The sequence below is a fragment of the Mesocricetus auratus genome, unplaced genomic scaffold (genome assembly GCF_017639785.1).
Source record: "Mesocricetus auratus isolate SY011 unplaced genomic scaffold, BCM_Maur_2.0 Super-Scaffold_100004, whole genome shotgun sequence".
In the NCBI taxonomy this organism is placed as follows: Eukaryota; Metazoa; Chordata; class Mammalia; order Rodentia; family Cricetidae; genus Mesocricetus; species Mesocricetus auratus.
In genome coordinates, this window is record NW_024429189.1 from 62,085,352 (window position 1) to 62,109,982 (window position 24,631).

The 24,631-nt window shown below is 43.9% G+C and overlaps 1 protein-coding gene across 4 annotated transcripts in view; it reads right to left on the reverse strand.

The window, feature by feature from the left end:
- Positions 1-416: 416 nt before the first annotated feature.
- The window catches only part of Ttc17 (tetratricopeptide repeat domain 17), a 105,747-nt gene continuing 81,532 nt past the window's right edge, over positions 417-24,631 (reverse strand). For all 4 annotated transcript variants that reach the window (XM_005064886.4, XM_040745909.1, XM_040745907.1 and 1 more), the window contains 3 exons: positions 5,425-5,544; positions 3,326-3,469; positions 417-1,586 (listed from right to left, as the gene is read on the reverse strand). In XM_005064886.4, the coding sequence (XP_005064943.1) occupies positions 1,455-1,586; positions 3,326-3,469; positions 5,425-5,544 (396 nt within the window). In that variant the 3' untranslated portion in view covers positions 417-1,454. The remainder of the gene's footprint in view (positions 1,587-3,325; positions 3,470-5,424; positions 5,545-24,631) is intronic.

Here is a 24,631-nt window from a genome sequence, read left to right on the forward strand (position 1 = left end):
TGGTCAAAATGCAACTCACTGGAGCACGTCTGCAGAGAGCCAGTGTCAGGGATGGCCTGATGGTGTTCTGGAAACTCTGTAGGACGCCTCCCTTGGTGGGCCCCATTCCAGAGTCACCCCGCTTGGTTCTGTGAGGTACTTCCTTGGCAGGCCTGAGGCTCAGTGTTCATCTGAGGAGTCGTGACTCTGGCTTCCTGACCTTTCCTTTTCCAGGAAGCCCAGTCACACGGTCAGCTCTGCTGATGGTGCAGCTTTCCGGTCAGATGTTTCAAGCTCTAAGTTTGTTCACCAGCGATGGATGGTGTCATTCCTCACCTTGCTGCTGTGAGATGACCCAGAACTTAGGCAACCAGAGCCAGAGTCACCAGAGTCCAAATTAGCTCACATCTGAAGAAAAAAACTACACCACGAAGCGATTTTGCTCATAAACAATTTTTATTTTTGTTCTCAATATGTGCCCTTAAAGATTCCAAAATGTTGAAGTTTCTGATTCTCCAGGGATCAAAGGAAAGGGCACTGTGTGGGACACCCAACCCTGGCTCCTGGCTCTCCTCTGAGGAGTTGGTGTGCCAGCCTCACAGAGAGGGCTGACAGTCACGCCTAATCCAAGACGGGGAACACAGCGAACAAGGAATTAGTACCACAGACTCAGTCTGTAGAGGGCTTCAAATACACATATTCTATATATATATAAACCTGTTATATAGGATTTCAATGTATTGGTTTCCTTGCGATCTGCAATTAAAATACAAATGATAAAGATGTTGCACACGGCTGACTCCCCTGCTCAGCCCCCCTCCCACCCCAACATAAATAACTTACAAAGGTCAGATGACCCTAAGAGTGTCTGCTGTTGTAAATATTTTGTTTGTAAAATTGTTTCCCCTTCCTCCCCTGCAAACTATCTCTGAGAGCTTGTAACATAGCAGCGTGGAATGGACGAGACTGGGGCAGGGAGCAGAGCTGCTGGGGGCATCAAGAATCCCTGCTTCTCACTGACCGGCCCCAGCTGGCATTGCAATTCCAGGAACAGAGGCTACACGGGAAGCAGAGAATGGGCAGTGTGGCTCTGGCCTCTCCAGGGAAGAGGCTGGACCATGGAGGAGCCATGAAGGCATGGAGGTTTTGAAGACAGAGCGGAGCTCCGGCTGTCCTGGCTCAGTATTTACAGTGTGTGGGAAACCCTGTTTCTGAAGATGCCTCTTCTGAGGGTAGCTGGGGAGGAGGAGCTTAAACCAGCAAAGCCAGCCTTGCAGGCCAAGTCCTGCTATGTCTTCCTCGGTAATTCCCACACACCCCCATGTGGGAACCGACTGTGATGGGGCTCTGCTCAGGACCGGGAGAGCCGAGGGAAGGGAGGCATGTCCTAGGGGGACCGTGGCTGGGAGAGCCGAGGGAAGGAAGCAGGCCCTAGGGGGACCGTGGCTGGGAGAGCCGAGGGAAGGAAGCAGGCCCTAGGGGGACCGCCGGCCTTTCTTCAGCATTAGGTGGCACTGGATGGTCTGGATCCGGTTCTTAGCAGGCACGAACTCTGGCTGTAGCTTCAGTGTTGACTCATACCACACCAGGGCCTTCTCAAACTCTTCCTGTGAGGGACAAGGAACAAATGTGAGGGGGATGGCATCACCTGACTCTAAACATGCCTGTGACCAGTCACAATCTCCGTGATATTACGTGGACGTTAAGTCTGTAGGGAGCTGAGGTGTGGGAAGAGACAGTAGCCTATCCCCAAGGCACAACCATAAGGCAAGCAGTGGCTGTACCCACAGACTAAGTGGAAGCAGAAAATTGACCTGTATTGGTCTGGAGTGTCAGTGGCCCCTAAGAGCCACCACCACTAAGGCCTGAGATGTGGCTGGCACCATTCTAGTGCCTTAACACATTCCCTCCTTAGGCTCCTAAGGCTCTGACTGAGGCCTGGCAAATGCTCATTGGGCATCTGCTTTGATTTTCTAGCATGCCTGGCAAGATGGAACTGAACTTGGGCATCTCTTACCACTGTAGAGTATCAGGACTTTCTATTTCCCCAAACATTTAAAACACTTAGAAATGATGGTTGCTATACTGAGAACTAGTTGTACGTAGAAGACATCAGGACAGCCTCACTGGCTTTCTCACCCAACGAGACACACTAGCTCACTCATAGCAAACTTCACATTTTCTGGGGATAAAAACAGTCTCCAGTTTTATGAAGCAGAGAAGGCTACACATTCAGCAATGCCAGCCTGGCTAGAGGCACAATGTCTCAGAAATCAGAGATGGTACCAGCCTGGCCAGAGCCACTAATGCCTCAGAAGTCAGGGATGACATATACACAGCTTACAGCCCAGCGTGGCTCATTCCATTATCTGTTAGGAGAACAGCACAGGCAGCAGATGGCCTGGTTCACATGTTATATATGGTCATCACAGTTTTGGCAGGGACCTTTGAGTTTTGAAATCAAGGCTGGGGTTGCAGAGCTCAATGGTAAACCACTTGCTTAGTGAGTGCCAGGAGGACCCTGGGTTTGATCTCCAACATCACACATACACATGTACACACACACACACACACACACACACACACACACACACACACACCCCTAATGAAATCAGACCTCTTTCTGACCAGAAGAGGAACCTGGTGAGTGGCATTACAATTTTCCCTTGTGAACAGTAGCTTTGAAGCTACTAGAGTTAATCAGCGAGTGTTTGCTGGGTACCTAGTCTGCTCCTGCACATAGAAAAGAGCAGCTGTGTCCCAAGGGGCTCAGAGTCTAGAGGGAAATACAAACACCTGTGCCAGTTCAAGAGTTTTAGACCAGTCTGTTAACACTACTATGCTAAAACCCTCAAGGTGAAGAACCATGGAGCTGCAAATGCTTAGAGTATATCATGTGTTATTTAAGGAAACACAATCCATGCGCCCAGAGAGATAGATACACAATCAGGATCACTGGCTTCTCTTCTAGAGGACCTGGGTTTGTTTCTCAGCACCCATTTGGTGGCTCACAACTGTCTGTAAGTCTAGTCCCCAAGAATCTAATGCCTTCTTCTGATCTCCGAGGACACTAGGCAAGCACATGGTACACATAAATACATGCAGACAAAATAGTCATACACATAAAATAAACAATCTAAAATAAAACTGCAAAAAACCCAACCCCCCCCAAACAACAATAACCCAACCCAACCTCTCACACCCTGTGGATAAACATTATGTTGGTGTAGCCGATAATCTTGGAGATAACTTGTGGGGAACTGAAGCCCAGTGACACACTTAAAGAAAGCTTTGGAGTCAAGATGCACCTGTATCAGAAGTGAGCTAGCTTACACCCCAGTCTCACCATTGCCACATAGACGTTGCCCAGAGTGAAGTGGTTCACGGCGAAGTGTGGCGCGATCTCCACAGCCATGGTGGCCACTATGACGGCATCATTCCAGAGCTTGGCATTGTGCAGGATGTTGGCCAGGCTGATTAGGGGCACATCCTGGAGGAGGAGGAGAGAGGTAAGTGAGCTTCCCTCCTGACCTTTCCAGGCATGTAGAATACAGTCCTGCTCCTGGGAGTTGACAGCGTGACACGGAAGTACACAGGGCCAGGCTGCTGTTTGCTCCAAATGAAGAGCAAAGCAGGAGCTGTGCCAGAAGAAAGCCCAACAAAACCCTTTCATTGACAAGGCCTTCCATCAAAAGCATTAATAATAAAAACAATAGTAATTATTATTAACGCTCTTCTACTGGGTTACAGGCCCACTTCGGAAAGCAAAGACAACTAACAGACAATGGAGGTGAACCTCGGGAGTGACTTCCACAGGAACATACTCTCTTGTCACTGCAGATTGTGAACACGAAGTCCACAGTCAGACACCTGGCCACAGTCTGAGAGGAGCACTGACAAGACAGTGAGCTTGCATGTGCTAGGCAAACGCTCTCCTATGGAGCAAGGGCTAGTGTGCCATTTGTAGCAGTTGGTTGACGTGCCCACAGGCCAGGTCCAGCTGTCTGCGTCTGTGGTGACTGGGGGAACTCCCCCTAACCATTGTGGCAGTCTTCACACCCCATGCAAGACCAGCAGGTGTGCAGAGGCTCTCTGACCCGCACAGCTAAATGCCTTACTGTCTTCCGTGTCTGCTGCCCACTGTGTGAAGTACAGAAGGGCAGACTGAACAACTAGTGACGCCAATCCCCACAGATCCTTCCCCTTTAAACACGCCATGTGAGCATGGTTGTCACACACTGTGCTGGGTTCTATGGGAGACATGGACAAACAACAAAAAGGGACCCGTCTCTGTCCTCACTGGACAACTGCAGAAGTGTATGTCCTTAGATGAGAGCACTATTCAACATCTGGCCCAAGGTCAGAAGGTTAGTGCAAAGCACAGCTGGGCTTAGAACTCAGAGCTGCCTGCTCTTGGTGAAGCGGCTCTTTTGCCAGCCTGGGAACCATCTGAAAGTAGACACAGTTCTACAAGGTAGGGCATCTAGAGTGATGCAGAACTAGGAAAGTCCGCTATAACCAGTCATACCCTCAGCTACTGTAACAACACTGAGTGCTATGGAAAGATCTACAGTTAGCATGTTGTGCAGGTAGGAGGAGACTGGGAATTTACTAATCTGCACAAAGGGATAGGAAGAGAAGCATTTAGGAGCATCTCAAATCCACAGGGGATGAGCTAGCTCCAGAAAGACTCCCAGGCAGGGGGCCTGCTCAGCCAGAGGAGTGGCTCTCCAGTACAATAGGAGAGGTGTGAGGGGACAGAATGTCAGCATGATCTCAGAGCTTCCTTTATGCTCCAACTCTGTGAGGCAGGGAGAGCCACAGACCACCACTACATGTCCTCAGTGCAGCACTTTCGCACTGGCTGAGCGTGAGGGGGCCTAGGTGAAAACAGCATAAGCCACTGGCCATCAGAGAGGAACACACACAGACCTTCCCTCACCTTCATCTGGTGGGGGGTGTAGACACCCGCTCACCCCCTCCCTCACCTTCATCTGGTGGGGGGATATAGACACCCGCTCACCCCCTCCCTCACCTTCCTCTGGTGGGGGGTGTAGACACCCGCTCACCCCCTCCCTCACCTTCCTCTGGTGGGGGGTGTAGACACCCGCTCACCCCCTCCCTCACCTTCCTCTGGTGGGGGGTGTAGACACCCGCTCACCCCCTCCCTCACCTTCCTCTGGTGGGGGGTGTAGACACCCGCTCACCCCCTCCCTCACCTTCATCTGGTGGGGGATATAGACACCCCTCACCCCTTCCCTTGCCTTCCTCTGGTGTGGGGTGTAGACACCCACTCACCCCTCCCTCACCTTCATCTGGTGGGGGGATATAGACACCCCTCACCCCTTCCCTTGCCTTCCTCTGGTGTGGGGTGTAGACACCCACTCACCCCTTACTCACCTTCCTCTGGTGTGGGGTACAGACACCCCTCACCCCCTCACTCACCTTCATCTGGTGGGGGGCATAGTGCAGGGCCTGGCGCAGGCAGTCGATGGCTTTTTTCCCCTGACCTTTCACTCTCCAGTAGAGGGCTGCCATGCTGGATAGGACCCATGAAGTTTGATTCTGCAAAGCAATGGTGGATTAAGTGGAGTCCCCTCGACCACACACCCAATGTTGCCATGATTAAGAGGTGCTGGCGCTTGAGAAAGTGCCCAACATCCTTAGCCATCCGGGAAATGCAAATCAAAACAACTGAGATACCATCTCACTCCTGTCAGACTGGCTAAAATCAAAAACACCAATGACAATTTATGCTGGAGAGGATGTGGTGAAGGGGGAGCACTCCTCCATTGCTGGTGGGAGTGTCAACTTGTTCAGCCACTTTGGAAATCAGTATGGAGATTCCTCAGAAAAATGGGAAGGAACTTACCACAAGACCCAGCAACTCCACTCTTAGGCATATATCCAAAAGATTCTCATTCATACAACAAGGATGTCTGTTCCACTATGTTCATAGCAGCATTATTTGTAATAGCCAGAACCTGGAAGCAACCTAGAAGCCCTTCAACCGAAGAGTGGATAGAGACAATGTGGTACATTTACACAATGGAGTACTATTCAGCAGAAAAAAACAATGGAATCCTGAGATTTTCAGGCAAATGGATGACACTAGAAGAAACCATCCAGAGTGAGGTAATGCAGTCACAAAAAGAGAAACATGGCATGTACTCTCTCATATATGGATTTTAGACATAGATCTGGGGAGTGCCAGCCCACAATCCCATGGCCAGAGAGTCTGGGAAACAGAACCTTCATTCAGTGGCTGATGGAAGCAGAGGCAGACTCTCATGGCTAAGCACTGAGCTGAACTCAAGAAAGCCAGTAACAGAGAGGGAGGACTGATGACCAAGACTGGGCTGGTTTAACCCCAGAAACAGCTGACCTGACAAGGGTTAACTCTACTTTTTGTTTGCATTTCCCCACTTACGAACAGCACTGACTACTGTTTCCTGTCAGTAGTTCCCCCTTTTCAGACTATTTCTGTTAACTTTTCTGAGGTCTTCGACATGTTTCCTGCAAAGAGTACTTCATGAGCTAGGAGTTCCCTGACAGGCACCTCAGGATGAAGGCTGCCTTTGGACTCCCAGTACCTCATAGGACACAGGTTCTTATTTGGCTTACTCATTTATCTGCAATGCCTTCTGGATTTCTGGCTATAGTTAGGAAGGTTGCTTTTACTCCAAGATGATCAAGAACTTTACTGCGTTTTTGTTCCCAAGAAACAATTTCATTTTCACATTTGATTCATTCAAAAGTTAACCTGGCATAAAATATTTATCCAACTTAGTATTTTCCTAGATGGCCACTAAGTTTCAACAGTATTAAAAGAAAAAGTCATGTCTTGTAATGAGATGTTGCCTTTATCACACATAGAATCCCATCCATGTGGTCCTATGTATTTCTGTCTCATTCACTTTCTTCACTGTACAATTAAATGACACTGGGAACTTACTACAGTGTATGCATTAATTTCTATAGATGGGAACTTGAGTGGCTTCCTGCTTTACTATCCTATGCACAAACACATGTGGAGAGTTCCTGTGGCCAAGAGCAGATATTTGCCAGAAGTGCTGGGTGACAGGACAGGCAGATGGTCAAAAACCCATGAGAATTCTACATTGCTTCCTACACACTTATCAACTTACAATTCCATTAATGTGGATCAAAAGGGCGCTTCGAATGAGGTATATGATCCAGTTCTGAGCCTATCATGGCTGTAAAATGGTCCTTAACTGGGATCTTAGTTTCCATTTCTTTGAGCATCAGTAGAACTAAGAATTGCCACACTAGAGAATTAACAGAACACCTGAAAGCTCTAGAACAAAAAGAAGCAAACTCACCAGGAGGAGTACACTCCAGGAAATAATCAAACTGAGAGCTGAAATCAATAAAGTAGAAACAAAGAAAACAATACAAAGAATCAATGAAACAAAGAGTTGTTTTTTTGAGAAAATCAACAAGATAGGCAAACCTTTATCAAACCTAACTAACAGACAGAGAGAGAACATGCTAATTAACAAAATCAGAAATGAAAAAGCGGACATAACAACAGACACTGGGGTAAAGCAAAGAATCATCAGGTCATACTTTGAAAATCTGTACTCCACTAAATTGGAAAATCTAAAGGAAATGGATGATTTTCTGGATAGATACCACTTACTAAAATTAAATCAAGAAGAGATCAACAATTTAAACAGATCTATATACCCTAAAGAAATAGAAGCAGCCATAAAAAGTCTTCCAACCAAGAAAAGTCCAGGGCCAGATGGTTTCAGTGCAGAATTCTACCAAAAATTCAAGGAAGAGCTAATACCAACACTCTTCAAATTGTTCCACACAATAGAAGCAGAAGGATCACTGCCAAATTTTTTTTTACAAGGCTACAATTACATTAGTAGCCAAACCATACAAAGACACAACCAAGATAGGGAATTACAGACCAATCTCCCTCGTGAACATTGATGCAAAAATACTCAATAAAATACTGGTAAATTGAATCCAAGAACATATCAGAAAATCATACACCATGATCAAGTAGGCTTCATCCCAGGGATGCAGGGATGGTTCAACATACGAAAATCCATCAATGTAACCCACCATAAACAATCTGAAAAAGAAAAACCACACGATCATCTCACTAGATGATGAAAAAGCCTTTGACAAAATTCAACACCCCTTCATGATAAAGGTCTTGGAGAGATCAGGGATAACAGGAACATACCTAAACATAATAAAAGCTATATACAGCAAACCAACAGCCAGCATCAAGCTAAATGGAGAGAAACTAAAGGCGATTCCTCTTAGATCAGGAACAAGACAAGGCTGTCCACTCTCTCCATTTCTCTTCAATATTGTACTTGGAGTTCTAGCTAGAGCAATAAGACAACAAAGGAGATCAAGGGAATTCGAATTGGAAAGGAAGAAGACAAACTTTCACTGTTTGTAGATGATAGTCTACATAAGCAACCCAATGAATTCTACCAGGAAACTCCTACAGCTGATAAGCACCTTTAGCAAAGTGGCAGGATACAAAATTAACTAAAAAAAAAATCAGTAGCCCTACTAAATATAGACAATAAAGGGGATGAGAAAGAAATTAGAGAAACATCACCCTTTACAATAGCTACAAACACCATAAAATATCTTGGGGTAACTCTAACCAAACAAGTGAAAGACCTGTATAACAAGAACTTTGAGTCCTTAAAAAAGAAATTAAAGAAGATACCAGAAAATGGAAAGATCTCCCATCCTCTTGGATAGGTAGGATCAACTAGTAAAAATGGCAATCTAACCAAAAGCAACCTACAGATTCAATGCAATCCCTATCAAAATACCAGCACAATTCTTCAGCGACCTCGAAAGGACAATCCTTAACCCAGGATAGCCAAGGCAACCCTGTACAATAAAGGAACCTCCAGAGGCATCACCATCCCTGACTTCAAGCTCTATTATAGAGCTATAGTCCTGAAAACAGCTTGGTATTGGCACAAAAATAAACAGGTAGACCAATGGAATCGAATCGAAGACCCTGATATCAACCCACACACCTTTGAACATCTGATCTTTGACAAATAAGTTAAAACTATACAATGGAAAAAAGGAAGCATCTTCAACAAATGGTGCTGTAGTAACTGGATGCTGGCATGTAAAAGACAACAGATAGATCCATATCTATCACCATGCACAAAACTTAAGTCCAAATGGATTAAAGACCTCACATCAATCCAGCCACATTGAATCTCATAGACGATAAAGTGGGAGGTACCTTTTGGATGGATTGTTCAGGAGACCGCTTCCTGAACATAACACCAGTAGCACAGACACTGAGATCGACAATTAATAAATGGGACATCCTGAAACTGAGGAGCTTTTGCAGGGCAAAGGACACAGTCTACAAGACAAAAAGACAGCCCACAGAAAGGGAAAAGATATTCACAAACCCCACATCTGACAGAGAGCTGATCTCCAAAATTTACAAAGAACTCAAGAAGCAAGACTCCAGAACACCAAAGGATCCAATTAAAAAATGTGGTATAGAACTAAATAGAGAATTCTCAATACAGGAGTCCAAAATGGCCAAGAGACACTTGAGGAAGTGTTCAATGAGAAATGCAAATGCAAATCAAAACAACTCTGAGATACCATCTCACTCCCCATCAGAATGGTTAAAATAAAAAACACTAATGACAGTTTATGCTGGAGAGGATGTGGAGAAAGGGGTACACTCCTCCACTGCTGGTGAGAATGCCAACTTGTGCAGCCACTTTGGAGATTAATATGGAGATTCCCCAGAAAAATGGAAATCAGTCTACCACAAGATCCAGCAATTCCACTCTTAGGCATATACCCCAAAGATGTACCTTCATACAATAAGGACATCTGCTTAACTATGTTCATAGCAGCATTATTTGTAATTGCCGGAACCTGGAAAGAACCAAGATGCACCTCAAATGAAGAGTGGATAGAGAACATGTGGTACATTTACACAATGGAGTGTTACTCAGCAGAAAAAACAAAACAAAACGGAATCTTGAAATTTACAGGGAAATGGATGGCACTGGGAGAAACCATCCTGAGTGAGGTAACCCAGTCACAAAAAGACAAGCATGGTATGTACTCACTCATATATGGATTTTAGACATGGATCAGGGCATTGCCAGCCCACAACCCTACTACCAGAGAGTCTGGGGTGCAGGGAGGACCCTAAGAGAGATATGCATGGTAAACCAGAGAAGGGTTAGTTTATGCGATCTCCTAATTGGATTGGGGGTGGGGAGAAGGCGAGGGTAGAAGGAGATGGGAGGAAGAGAGAGAGAAAAGAGGAGGGGAGAGGAGGACATGGGAGAGCAGGAAGGTTGAGCCACAGTAAGAATAGAGAAAAGGATGGGAGATACCAGAAAAGAGGGAGCCAGTATAAGTTGGAGGAGAGATCTGGCACTAGTGAGATCTTCACAGATCTACAAGAATGATACCAACTGGCACTAAGCCTACCTTAAATGCCCTCCCATGATGAGAATGATGACTGCCTTATATGCCATCCTAGAACTCTCATCCAGTGGCTGATGGAGGCAGAGGCAGATACCCACAGCTGTGAGCCAAATTGAACTCCTGGAACCCAGTTGCAAAGAAGAGTGATGACCCACAGAGGCAGCTGACCTAAACAAGGGGGAACGTGTGGACCCCAGACTGATGCCTGAAGGGCCAGCATGGGACTGACCCAGACACCCTCCCACCGAACCCGGGTGACAGAGAGGAGGCCTTGGCAATCTGTGGGACCAGGGAGAGTGGAGCAGTATTTACTCCTGGCATACAGAAGGACTCTGGGAACCCAGACCACGTGGAGGGATGCTCTCTCAGCCTGGACACATGAGGAAGAACCTGGGCCCTTCCCGGGATGATGTGACAGACTCTGAAAATCCCTCATGGAGGCCCTTGCCCTCCCTAGGGAGCAGAGGGGGGGTGGAGTGGGAGTGATGGATTGGGAGGATTGGGGGATGGGGGAGGAGGGGAGGGAGAGGGAACTGAAAGTGATATGCATAAAAAGTTAAATAAAAATATATGGAAAAAAAGAAATTCAAAGTTCTGCTTTCTTAATTTTTTAGAACAAAAAATTGAATTAATAAATGACATGGCACTTGTGTGTCATGGCCAGAGGATTGAGGTCAGAGGACAACTTTAGGGAGATATTTCTCTCCTGTTTCCCCATGGGATCTGGGGATGGAACTCAGGATGCCAGGCTTACACCCAGGTCACCCCTCCTGCTGTGCCATCTGACCAGGCGGAAAGGTCTGCTTTCATTTCCGAAGCTCTGTTGGCATTTTCATTCTATCAGCATTGATTCTGTGGGTCAGACTGACAGGCTAATCGTGTGTGTGTCTTCAAATCTGTAAGCAGGGTTTACATAAATATAAATATTTACAAATATAAATAGATCCCAAGAACATTGACGCTATTTAGGTCTTTTAAGATGTCTTTCAACTTTTCTCACTATCTGTTCACAGGTTCAGCTTTATTTGTTTTTATACCAAATCCTATGAACATATTTTCACAACAGTGGAAATAGAACTTATTGTTAGTTACCAACCTTACACGCAGTCATCTGATAAAAATGTTTCTAAAAATCTGACTGTAGATTTTCTGAGTATTGCAAAGATAGCAGTATCCTTTTTGAGAAAGATTTATTTCTGCATAACATACTATTAATTCTTTTTATTGATTTATTTGCTTGTTTCTAGTATGAGGCATGTTCTCCACAGGTTCACATATTTGAATTCTTGGTCCCCAGTTATTTGGGGATAGTGTAGCCTTGCTGGAGTAAGAATGTCACTGGGGGTGGGCTCTGAACAGAGCCTAGCCCAACTGGTAGTTTGCTCTCTCCCTGCGTGTGGATGGAGAAGTCATCTTTGGGCTTTCTGCTGCAGCATTCTGCTGTCATGCCTCCCCGGCATTATGAACTCTCCTTTTGGAACTGAGAGCTCACATAAACTCTTCCTTCTGTACGGCACTCCTGCTCATGGTGTTTGACCACAGCTGCAGAAAAGTAACTAATACACATACAAGGCTGAGAAACGGTATAGGGGGTTGGCATACTTTTCCCTGAAGCCAGAGAATGATTTTCATCTTTTCCCCTTCGGAGTTAGCTCAGAAGTGCTGCTATGCGGACTTTGGTGGCCCTGACCACTCATCCCACATTAGTTCATGTCATGGATGAGGGCTGATTCCTCAAATGCGCTCTACTTCTCAGAATCTTCTCCTTCAGTTTGGTCAACTCTGGACTTTCCTAAGGCTCTGCTACTTTATGTATTTCTTGGATAATCCACATTGGTCAATATAAATCTTAAAAAAAAAATACATTGTTGGGTCCAGTCTTTCAAGAGTTTGCTTATTATACTGCTATGGTCATAAGATTAAGTTTTTAATTTACATTTTACATATGATACATTATATACATCTCCCTGTGTCTAGTCTTGTTTTCAAGGTTACTTCTGACTCAAGGAAGTAACTGGATAATTGTTCTCTTTTTTTTGTTCCAAAGTCTGTTTGTTGGGATTGAAGTATTTACCAAAAGTTTGGTAAAATTCCCCCACCCAACTGTGTTGCATTTCTTGGTGAAAATAAGTTTTTGATTTCAAATTTACTGATATAAAGCTGGAGGTGTGCCTTTGTGTGTGTGTGTGTGCGCCACAAATGCTTATGTAAGTGTATGTATACACACCTGTGCACTGAGGCCAGAGGTTTCTCAAGACATCATTTTCAACCTTACTCCCTTGAGATGAGTTCCTCACAGAACCTGAAGCTAGGATGGAAGGTAAGAATCCTCAAGCAATCTGGCCTCCGTCCCCACAGTACTTGGCTTATAGGTGTGCATGGCCGCATCTGGTGCTTTATATTTGTGCTGGGGATTTGAACGCAGGTCCTCATACTCGTGCCACAAATGCTCCTTTCCACTGAGCCACCTGCACAGACCCAGCTGTAGCTTTTCAAAACCTATTTAACCAAACACACTGTGGTTTTATTTTCTCTTTCCTCCTGATATCTTTGTTTTGCTTTTTCGCTCTTTGAGACTTCTCTGTGGCTTTGGAGGCTGTCTTGGAACTAGCTCTTGTAGACCAGACTGGTCTTGAACTCACAGAGGTACACCTGCCTCTGCCTCCCGAGTGCTGGGATTAAAGGCATGCGCCACCAACACCTTGCTCATTAACTGCAATTTTTAAAAATTAGTTTTGTTAGATGTTTTTCTAATTGTTAACAAGTTAGAAAAGATCCAAGATCTACAGTGTTGACTGTACTTTCTTTGTTTCCAACTTCATTCATTGATCTCTGCACCTAATAACAGAATTTACATAACTAAGATACAAACAAATTCATAATTATAGCTCCACGTTTAATATGCTTCTCCGTAATTTATGGACGTAGACTAAAATTTGTGAAGATAGAGAAAACATGAACAACACTATCAATCAAAGTATGCCAGCATTTCTAGATTAGTCTGCCTAACAACAGATGTTGTTTCTTTCTGGTGTATGAAATATTTACCAAGGCAACCTTCTAGGCCATAAAACAATCGAGTACATTTAAAATGTTTGTTTACTATAACATAGTAAACAACATGTTCATGGAGCTGGAAGATGCTCACCTATTTGGAATTGAGGTACCACCTTTTAAATGAGTCAGAAAAGAAATCAGAGGAAGCTGTAAATCAACTTAAACAATCACATGAAAATGTGATACATAAGAGAGAAAGAATATTTAGCTTTAGAAAAGAAACAAACAAACAAACAAACAAAAAAACCACACTACAAACTTCCAAGCTAATTTTAATTAAGTAGGAGAAATTATAAAGGGTAAGATGGTCATGGAAGCAGGGGTTGGGAGAGGTAGCGCAACAGTTAAGGGTGCTGGCTGCACAATTATGAGGACTGGAGTTTGGGTCCCAGCAGCTGTGTAACCTATAACCCTAGCTCCAAGGCAGGTGGACACAGGAGGGTTGGGTGGAGAGAGGAGGGTCGGGTGGAGAGAGGAGGGTCGGGTGGACACAGGAGGGTCGGGTGGATAGAGGAGGGTCGGGTGGACACAGGAGGGTTGGGTGGACACAGGAGGGTCGGGTGGACACAGGAGGGTCAGGTGGACACAGGAGGGTCAGGTGGACACAGGAGGGTCAGGTGGACACAGGAGGGTCAGGTGGACACAGGAGGGTCAGGTGGACACAGGAGGGTCGGGTAGACACAGGAGGGTCGGGTAGACACAGGAGGGTCGGGTAGACACAGGAGGGTCGGGTGGACACAGGAGGGTCGGGTGGACACAGGAGGATCAGGTAGAGATGTGAGGGGCGGGGCGCACTGGGGCTTGTTCATCTTCAGACTAGGCAAGAAAATGTGAGCCCCAGGTTCAGGGAGGGACCCAGAAAGGAACAGGTGGAGAATGACAGAAGAGTATACCCGATGACCTCTTTGGACTCTGTGTGTACACACTCACAGAGACACACAGATAAGTAAGCTGTGTTTTAAGAGGAAGCAGAGACAACAAACAACTTCAGTGTATACTAAACAGTGGCTAAGATGTATGAAATGGACACACTGCTATGTAGTCTTAGCAGGAAAAAGAGAAGATATGAAGTATTACTAACAGGATTAAGAGTGGGTAGACATTACTACAGATCCTACAGATATTCAAAAGGTGGTAAATTAATAATCAGTTCAACCATTTACATGAAAAGGACGAATTCTTTCACAGATACAAAGATCACTGGTCAATTGAAAACACTGAATTAATTAGAAAGACAATGCTTATCCTGAGTGAACTGTAATAAATATTCAAGGAAGAAATAATACCAATTCTCTAAGAACAGCCTCTGAAAACTGAAGTAGGAGGAACACTTCTCAACTAATACACATGGTCATTATTATCATGACTCCAAACAAAAGCATTATAATAAAATAAGTGCTGTAAGTCAAACTAAACTCTCCTCCCCCTCTCTCTCCTCTTACTCTTTAAGAGTGTCTTCCTATGTAGCTCAAGCTCATCTCAAAAAGCCTCCAGCGTGTCCAGCTTTTCCTTCTTTGAAATGTTTGTCTCAGGTATTTTGTTACAGTGCCAAAAAGTCTAACTCAACAGGATTTAAGTTTTGTCATTTCTTTCAAAATATGTGGCCATTATTTATAAGTTATATCTGTATTTATAACTTTATCATCTTACTTCTTAGCAAATCTTGTGTCTTGGGATAATGCACTGGTGGCTGTTACATAGGGGAGTTCCTTTGGGTAGGACTCTTAGATGTGACCTTTTCTTAGCTCTTTATCTTTAAATGTTTTTATCCTTCCCTTACAGAAGTTCATAAAATTCTAGGGGGTCTGTGTCCTTTTGAGATTGTCACCTGGCTTTGACGATGTTATCAAACAGGCTGTCATTTCAGTCACCATCTTTCTGTATATGATCTGTTCTTTCCCAGTCTTCAGTTCTCTTTCACTGATTTACCTCAAGAACTAAAAAGTGGCACCCAGTAACTAAGCCATCAGCAAATATCTACTGAATGAGTAAATAAATGAATAGCTGCTTTGATACTTATTAAGCTGTTCTGTCTCAAGTCCAAAGCCTGATTCTATAATCTGCACCGTGGGCCTGTGGCTGTAAATTTGCAGATCACCATTCTCTGCTGTTAGCAGGTTTCTTGCTATGTTCTGTAAACATGTGTCCTTGGAGACTGAAGGGTCAGTTCTTCCTGTTCGACTGTAACGCCACTGAGATTCACTCCAGCAACAGCACACAGAGCTGGGAGCACTTGGCTCCCCTAGAACTAGACTCACTGCACTTCCTCAGCAGCCATATTGTGTTAGAAACAGGGCTCCCACCCTGTGGAATGCCTCCTGTAGATCTGTAAGCTAGGAGAGGTCCCAGCACTTCCCTTGTCCTCCCTACAGCTGCTACCCTGGTTGGCCTCAGTATTTCCTTTCCCCCCTTTTACCTTCTACAACAACACAATCAGCGTTCTAAATTGAGTTTGTTCCTTTGAAATACTTAGAGTCTTTTCTGTTTCCCTGACAGTACCCTGGCCGGACAAATGCTTGAAGGTTATCTTTGTCGTTGTTAGGCAGCTCTATTATACTGTGTCCAGGTGTGGGTCTTTGTACTTATCCGGTTTGGGACACATTGCATTTCCTGTCTACTGTCTATTTAATGTTCTTGCTTTTAAATGCAATGTTTTATTTGGAGGTGAGCCCTGTCCCGAGAAAAAGCGCAGCAGGTCCCAGGATCCAGGAAGTCTCTGTGCAGAGGATCCACTGTAATTTCTTACATGAAGTTTCCAAGTCACTCATTAGGTTCTTTTAACCCATCCATCCACCTACTGCGTGACTAAAATCTTCAAATGGTTCTATTTTTAGCTTAAGACGTTCCCCTTACAGCTGGTGCACACATGTAACCCCAGCACTGGAGAAGTGAAGGCAGGAGATTCAGGAGTTCAAGATCATCTTCAGCTAAGCAGGGTGTTTGAGGCCAGCCTGGGTTACACTAGATTTTGTCCCTCTACCTCCTCCAAAACCCCTTTCTCCTAATTAGCTTTCATTACCTCCTTTATGATTTTATTTGATTTTTTTCATTGTTATTAAACTGTTTTATTTTACTTTATCATGTTTAAATTTGCTTAAAACACATTATAATGAGTGTTTAGAAAGTACAAACATGGGCCAGCAAGATGGCTCAGCGGGTAAAGGCACTTGCTGCTAAGTTTGACCACCAGAGTTTGGTCCCTGGAACCCACATGATAGAAGAAAACCAACCAGCAAGTTGTCAATTAACTCGTGCATGTGCATACATGGATAAATGTAATTAAAAATTAAAGTACACACACACACACACACACACACACACACACACACACACACACACACGAAAACAGTGTAATATCCCCTTGTGCTCATCACTAGCTTCTGAACTGATCGACCCATTTTCATCTCATCTACACCCTCAATTATGTTAAACTGAAGCAAATCCCAGTCTTTCTATAATTTCACTAATAAATTTTTCAGTGTACTGCTGAGGTAAAAACTCATATTAAGGACTATAGTTAATAGATTATGTCTAAAATATTGCAACTGATTCTGTTATACCATCAATTATTCAGTTGGCATATTTCCCCCAATTGGATTATGAAGTTCTACCTTGCTTTCACAGTTTGAATAATTTTAGTGAGGGCCATACATTGCAGTTGGTTGACACATTCCTTATGCCTCATTTGCTCTCTGGAGTCTTATTTCTGTGAAGAAGCAGGGCTACACAACATGCAGCCCTCTCTGAACCCTTGCATGCTTCCTGGTGATTCCATCTAACATGCCCCTCTGTCCCCAAAATTGTCTATCAATAGCTACTAGGGACTGGATGGACACTAATTTCACTTCTTAGGGAGAGTGAGGGCAGGATTATTTTTAAATAGTGATGGAAACTTTCAACAGTCCACATACAGTGCTATTATACCTCTGTGAGCATGGCAACACCCCTAATACACCAGGGCAATCATTCCTAGTGTTTTAGTTGGGACATCCTATATAGTTTTCTAATTATTTACATTTTAAATAAACAAGCTGTTCTCATGCTCCCTAGGCAAAATTACTATAGCAAATTTATTAAATACATGTGGTAAGTTCCACCACCACAGTTACTAACCTCATCATTCAAATTATCCTGTTCTTAGCCAATAGGAGCTTATTTAAATTGGCTCTAAGTTCTTCAGACATGACCTAATTGTCTCTGGGAGATTCGGTATTGATAGACTCGGTGGTAGCTATTTCCAGGGGCTGGAGAGATGCTCAGTGGTCAAAAGCATGAATTGTATTTGCAGAGGATCTGGGTTCTGTTCCCAGCTTGCACCACCTACAACCAGTGGCAGGGGATCCTAAGTCCTCTCTGGCCTCTATGGGTACCGGCATTCACATGGTGCACAGATTCACTCAGGAATCCACACATACACAGAGAATAAATAAATCTTTTTCAAAAAGCAATTTCTTCAAGGAATCCTGGCTCCTTTCAGTGTAACAGGGAGCCTGGACACCACAGTTGAAACACTGAGGTGCTCCTCAGCACAAGCAGGCACTGCTGCAGTCTCCGGCAGATGAAGTCAGGAATGATTATTTTACAAATGATACAATGCATTAGAAGCTCTTACTTATATTTCCAATTTAGGATAGATGCTCATTTAGCAGCCCTTTTCATAACAAGACCTGAATCTCTTAACAGCATCAGAAGAAGCAGAGGACAGCACTTGACATTGACAATAACTTTTATAGTGAGAACTCAAAAGCAGAGGTGACAAGGGGAAATCAGATAACTGAGATTATGCCAAACTAACCTGTTTCTACATGACAAAAGAAACAGTCAACACTGTGAAGGGACACACAATCACCAAGTTGAGTTAGTTGTTGGTTGACCCAGATGGCATGGACTCTGCACCTGGGAAAGGGGTCACATGGAGGGAGAATGCCCCTGTACCAGCTCACAAGGTCAAACAGGACCACATGGCAACCTAGCACATGCTGCCGTGGCAATGGCAGCAGCTTGGTAAATCTGGTGGTGCAGAGGGGCCTTTGCAGAGGCATCTGAGCACCAAGTGTGGAAAGCTCAGCTGAGTGTTGAGGGTCTGATGATGCTTATTGATCTGAACCCAGAGTGGAGTCTAATTAATGTCATCTGCTGGCAGTTGGTGATAATTAATGGCAATGCAAACTCAATAATTCCCCAAGGAGATAATTACAGATGGGTACTTGAAGAATACTAATGGGTAATGACTGCTTGAAAGCTGAAGGCAAGAGAACAGAGGTCTTTGCTATGCTGCCACTGGTCAACAGGAGGGAATCACACCACACCTGTTGTTCTCACAGCCTGTGCTAAGGTACTGGTTTCCCAGTGGGGTCCTGCAATACTTGGTATCACCTGAGAACATAGTAGCAATAAAAATCTTAAGCTTGACCCTAGGACACTGACTATAGGGGAGGGTCACATGGGTCCATCTTTATGATTTTATCAAGATTATGACTCTGGTGTACCCTGAAGTCTGATTGCTATAGAGAGCCACTAACTCAGAGCTAAGGCATGTGAACCTATGATGGAAGAATTACTGGGTTAACTTTTTAGCTCTTCATCCATGAAAACCCAATAAAGGGTGGCTATAGGCAATGGAGCTCATCTATGGTCTCTTCTTTCTTCTTGGGTTTCAACCCCAACCCATAGACATCTAGCATGGTTCAGTGGAAGGTCTGACCTTTGTCTACAATACTGCAGAGACTCCAGATGAGGTGATCTTCTTTTTCAAATGACAAATTATAAATTTTATTGTTCGTACTCAATGAAAATATCACTAGATACCAGGGCACCTGAATTACATTTGCATGTATTTATTCAATGTGTGTATATGCATGCACACATTCATATACATATGCTGCAACACTCATGTGGAGGTCAGAGGACAGTTTGAAGGCCTTGGTTCTCTCCGTTTACCATGTGGGTCCTAGAGGTCAAACTCAGGTCATCAGGTTTGCTGGCTGGTGCTGACCCAAGGCTATCTTCTTACAGAGAACTTTTATCTTATCCTCACATAGTGTGTGAGAGCTGGCCTGCTTAATTCAGTCACCAGGAGCTGAGTTTTGACTGCTACACCACAGTGCAAAGGCTCCTCCACACTGGGCTCTTCTTCAAAGGTACACACCTCCAGACGGTCCAAATGAAATCCTGGGATACTCACAGAAGCCCCGACTTCAGTGGTGGTTGAGGAGTTCTTGCCTCCACAGTAGGGTGAGGCTTTTGTCTTAGCTTCCCGTCCTTGTGCTTTGTTAGAGTTAAAGTGCACTGTGGAGGTGGCTGGACTCAGAAGCCCCTTCTTCTCACCGAGACCAGCAGTTTCTCTCTCCAGTCAGAGAGCTCCCGAGTCTGCTGTTTGTCTGAATCACCACCCTTCTGTATAGTCCTTTAAAATGAAACACTTCACAGTTTCTGTTCTCTCTCTGAATATTTTCATCATTTCCTCTGCTCCTCCATTAACCCTTTCTTCTGTTATGTTTATCCTATCCCAAGAGATACTGACTTTCCTTCCTTAGGAGCTTCTTAGAAATTAAGTTTCAAATGCTTTATTTCTAGTATCATCTGAAACTATAGCTCCTAGGTTTGCATTTACACATCCACTTTGTTTATAGTGTTCAAGCGAATGTTAGTTTTTAATAGTTAGGTAATTTGTTAACTTCTTCCCATACTGCATGAGAATTCTGAGTCAGTTAGGAAATGTTTGCCACATTCAGGCCACACAAAGACGCCACATTCTATCTATACCTATGTGAGATCCATTTTTAGATGAATTTAAGTCTCTGATCCATTTAATATTTATCTTGGTGTATGTGTAAGGAATGGATTTAATTTTACATTTTCTCTATCTAGCATAAAACGTGTTTCTCTGCACTGGGGCGGGTGGGGTGGGGGGGGTGAGGGGGCTGCCTTTATACGCTAAGCTGTCACATGCAATTAGCTTTCTGTCCTTTCTCATCGGTCTGTGTATTCATGCACCACTATTAAACAGTTTTAATTAAGGACTTCATGTATGTTTAATATGAGGTTAAATCCTCCTCTTCTCCAACTGTTCTTTTTCTCAGTCTGCCTGGTAATTCCACATTGTTCACTCTTGTGGATAAACTTACAATTAGCTTGTCTGGTGCTGGAGAAAACACGGCACTTTTATTGTTATTGCTAAAAATCACAAATTAACTTAGGAAGAACCAACATTCTTAGGCTTTGGGGACTTTACACTCAGGAATATGGCTGTGTTTTTCCATTTGTTATATTTTTTAGCTTTGTTTTATATTTTTTTTTCTGTTTTAGAAACTTTTTATACCTTCTACCTGAGGTATTTTCTGTTTACATGTTTTTTATATTAAATTTTTTTAAAATTTCATTTTACATTCTAACCAAAGTTCTCCCTCCCATCCTTCCTCCTGCCCCTCTTACCTCCCCTGCAACCCAACCCCCATCCACTCCTCCCAACAGGTAAGGGCACAATGAGGAGCCAACAAAGTCTGGCACATTAAGTTGGGGCAGGACCAAGCTCCTCCCCACTGTGTTAAGGCTGAGCATGGCATCCCTTCATGGGAAATAGGCTCCAACATGGGCTCACGTACCAGGGATAGATCATAGTCCTACTGCCAGGGGCCCCCTCAGATAGTGTTCATGAGTTTCCATGAACTTGGTTCAGCTAATCTACAAGGATGACCTCAGCTAAGATTCCTAGCAATAGTGGAGAGGGGACTTGAACTGGCCTTCCCTTGTAATCAGATCAGTGACTACCCCAACTACCATCATAGAGCCTTCATCCAGTAATTGATGGAACCAGATGCAGAGATCCATTATCAAGCACCATGCCAAGCTCTGGGAATTTAGTCAAAGAGAAGGAGGAGGGAATATATGAGCAAGGGAGGCCAAGATCATGATGGAGAAATCTACAGAGACAGCTGAACGAAGCTCGTGGAAAATCCCTTTACATTTTATTTCAGTTTAGATCTACTAGTGGAGATCTCTTAGTTTTTGATAAACTGAACACATCTTCTTTCTCCTCAGCTTCTGAAGGGTTCCTCTGCTGGCACAGAATTCTGGACTTGCCATTTTCTTTATGCAGCATAGTAAGATGGCTCCTGGTTTCCAGGAGTTCTGCTGAGGCACTACTGATCTCACTATTGCTTCCCTGAAGGTGGATGTGAGGGATTAAAGGTGGGTAACATAGTCTCTGGCCAGAAACTTGAGTCACACACTTTGCTAAGGTAGAGACAGCCTTCCCAGGGGGCATCGGATACATACATGCAGTAGTCTTGGGTGTCTCCCCTCTGCCGTGTGAGTGACTTCAGGTGAGTGTAGTGGAAAGGACAGAACTGGGAACACAGGACAGCTGTTCTCTGTACTAAGCTTGGAGTGCTACATCACCAACCACAAAGAAACTGGTGTTTTCCCTGTGTCCTTAAGGCTTTCAGTAGGTTTGGTATTTGCATTGTATGACTTGCCCATTTAAAATCTTGTATTTTTAAATCTTACTAAATTTTATGTAGGTATTACTGAGCTCAGCATAACCTATGGACATGCTTTTAAAATAAAAAAAATCTATAGTTATTTTTCCTGTATTTATATGTGCACCAGAAGGCATCAGGGCCCCTAGAACTGGAGATAGTTATGTGTCCCTGTGGATGCTGGGAACTGAATCCGGGTACTGTGGAAGAACGAGTGCTCTGAACCAATGAGTCATCTCTCTAGCCCCTCATGCTTTTTGACTACTCTGAAAGGTCTTGTTCTTTTAATAGGTGAGGTAAACCCGTTTGCATTTATGGCTGTGACTAATGAGCTTGTCCCAGTCCCTGAATGCATCTGCAAGGACCTGTGTGTATTTACTCGTTTCCTGTATGCCCACTTTACTCAATCCTTTTCCAGTCTATCTTTTGGTATTTAGGAAAGCTCACAGTGTACCTATATTGTAATGCCTTAATCCCAGTGTTAATATGTGATGCTCTGCTACCTCACATCTGGGTTACACCCTATTGGCTCTTGTTTTTCCTCACAATCCTTCCTTCTTCTAAATCAGCATATAATCTTCAACTCCTAACCTGTACCTAGTAATTAATGAGTACTCTGATCTTATCTTTTATGTATGTCCCTAATCAATTTATTTTTGACAGCTGTAGCATGCCTGTATTTTCAGAGGATGGATCATTATATATGGTGTGGCTTCTATAGAGCATCTTAGCTGGGCAGGAAGACACCATGTTTGACATCAGTCCCTTCTACCATTGCTAGTATGGTCATCTAGGCTGTCCAGAGCGTAAACCCTCATAGGTAGCTTCTCAGAAGGGGTGCATGGGAGCACCAGTCTCTGCAAGCTCATCACCATTTGCATATAGACTTTATATATTCATGCTCAACTTTGCAGCTCAAGGCTTACAGTTTTTTTTTCCTTTCCTAAAACTCTTACTCCTTTGACTTCTGGAATTGAGATTTTGTTGAAAACGTAGCAACATGAGCTTCTCTAAATACTTTCAGGGACAGGTGGGATGGCTCAGTAGGAAGAGGCACTTGTGTACAGAACTGAAGACCCGAGATGTACATGTCTGTTCTCAAAATAATACACACACACACACACACACACACACACACACAGAGAGAGAGAGAGAGAGAGAGAGAGAGAGAGAGAGAGAGAGAGAGAGAGAGAGAGAGAGAGAGAAAGAGAGAGAGAGAAGGGGAGCTGGGGGGGCTTGGAGGTAGGTAGGTAGGGAAGGAGAGATGGGGGAAGAGGAGGGGAAGGGAAAGGAGGAAGGAGAGAGGGAGACTAGCAATTAAAAATAAAATTTTATTAAAATATATTTTTGTTAAATTCCCCAAGTATATGGTATTCCATTTCTTTTAGTTGTTTATTTTATTCATTTTTCTTTATTTATTAGGCAGGATCTCTCTATGCAGTTTATTTTTACAAATTATAATTTTAATATTTGCTTTGGCTTTTTAAAGAACTCCTATTATTTGGGTATTTTACTGGGTTTCTCTCTCTCTCTCTTTCTTTCTCTCTCTCTCTCTCTTTCTCTTTCATTCTTTGGCAAGAGCAGTATTTTTTTTTTAACGTTCATTGGTGCTTTGCCTGCATGAGGGTGTTGGATCCCCTGGAACTGGAGTTACAGACAGATGTGAGCTACCATGTGGGGACTTGGAAATGAACCTTGTCCTTTGGAAGAGCAGTCAGTGCTCTTAACTGATGAGCCGTCTCTCCAGTTCCAGGACTTTTTCTTTCTTTTATATCTAGCTTTTTACTTTTCCTTTATTTCCTGTGTGTATGTGTGTGTGTGTGTGTGTGTGTGTGTATGTGTGTTTATGGCATTTCCTGTTTTTTGGGGGGTTCTCCTGATTTATATTTTTGAAACAAGGACTTACTGTCTAGATCGTGTTGGCCTTGACCTCACTATCAGCCTTGGTTCTTCACCTGCAGATCTCCCTCCTTTTGATGAAAAGAATGACCCTGTTTGTGTTCTCCAGCATGCTTGCTTTTGTCTTCGGCTGGAAATAATTTCTTCCATTTGTAATTCTTTTGAATATGCCATTGCTTCTCTTTTAAATCTGCCAGCCGTCTCCTTCTGTCAAGCCTAGCTAAGTTGTTCTTGCAGACTTGCTGGCTCCGAGTGGGAGTCCAGGGTTCAGTTCCTCTAGTCCTGGACTCCTCATCATCCTCCAGACCCAGCATCAGGCCTGGGCTCCTCATTGTCTTCCAGACCAGCAGACTCTATCTAAGCTCTAACTTTGATCTCAGTGAGCTCACATTCCTATTTCTGGTTTGTTTGTGTTTTTAAATGAATATAAAGATGTGGACAGTTGCTTTGGGTAAGACCAATGACAACTGAGAAGCATTTTACCCTGTGCAGGATGCAGTTCTTCTGAAGTGGGGCGATCTCTCTGGAACTGCTGTGTCAGGAGATAAGTGTCAAGAACTCTCTCTTGCTTTATTAAAATAGAATAATTTGCTTGGATAAGCATCATTGCTAACTCTTTTGGATCAGTTTCTCTGCCATACAACATGCCCTTTTAACTAGACATATTTTACAGAAATAAGAGAACTTGCTAAGTCTCATTTAATTCTATCTTGGATTACATTTTT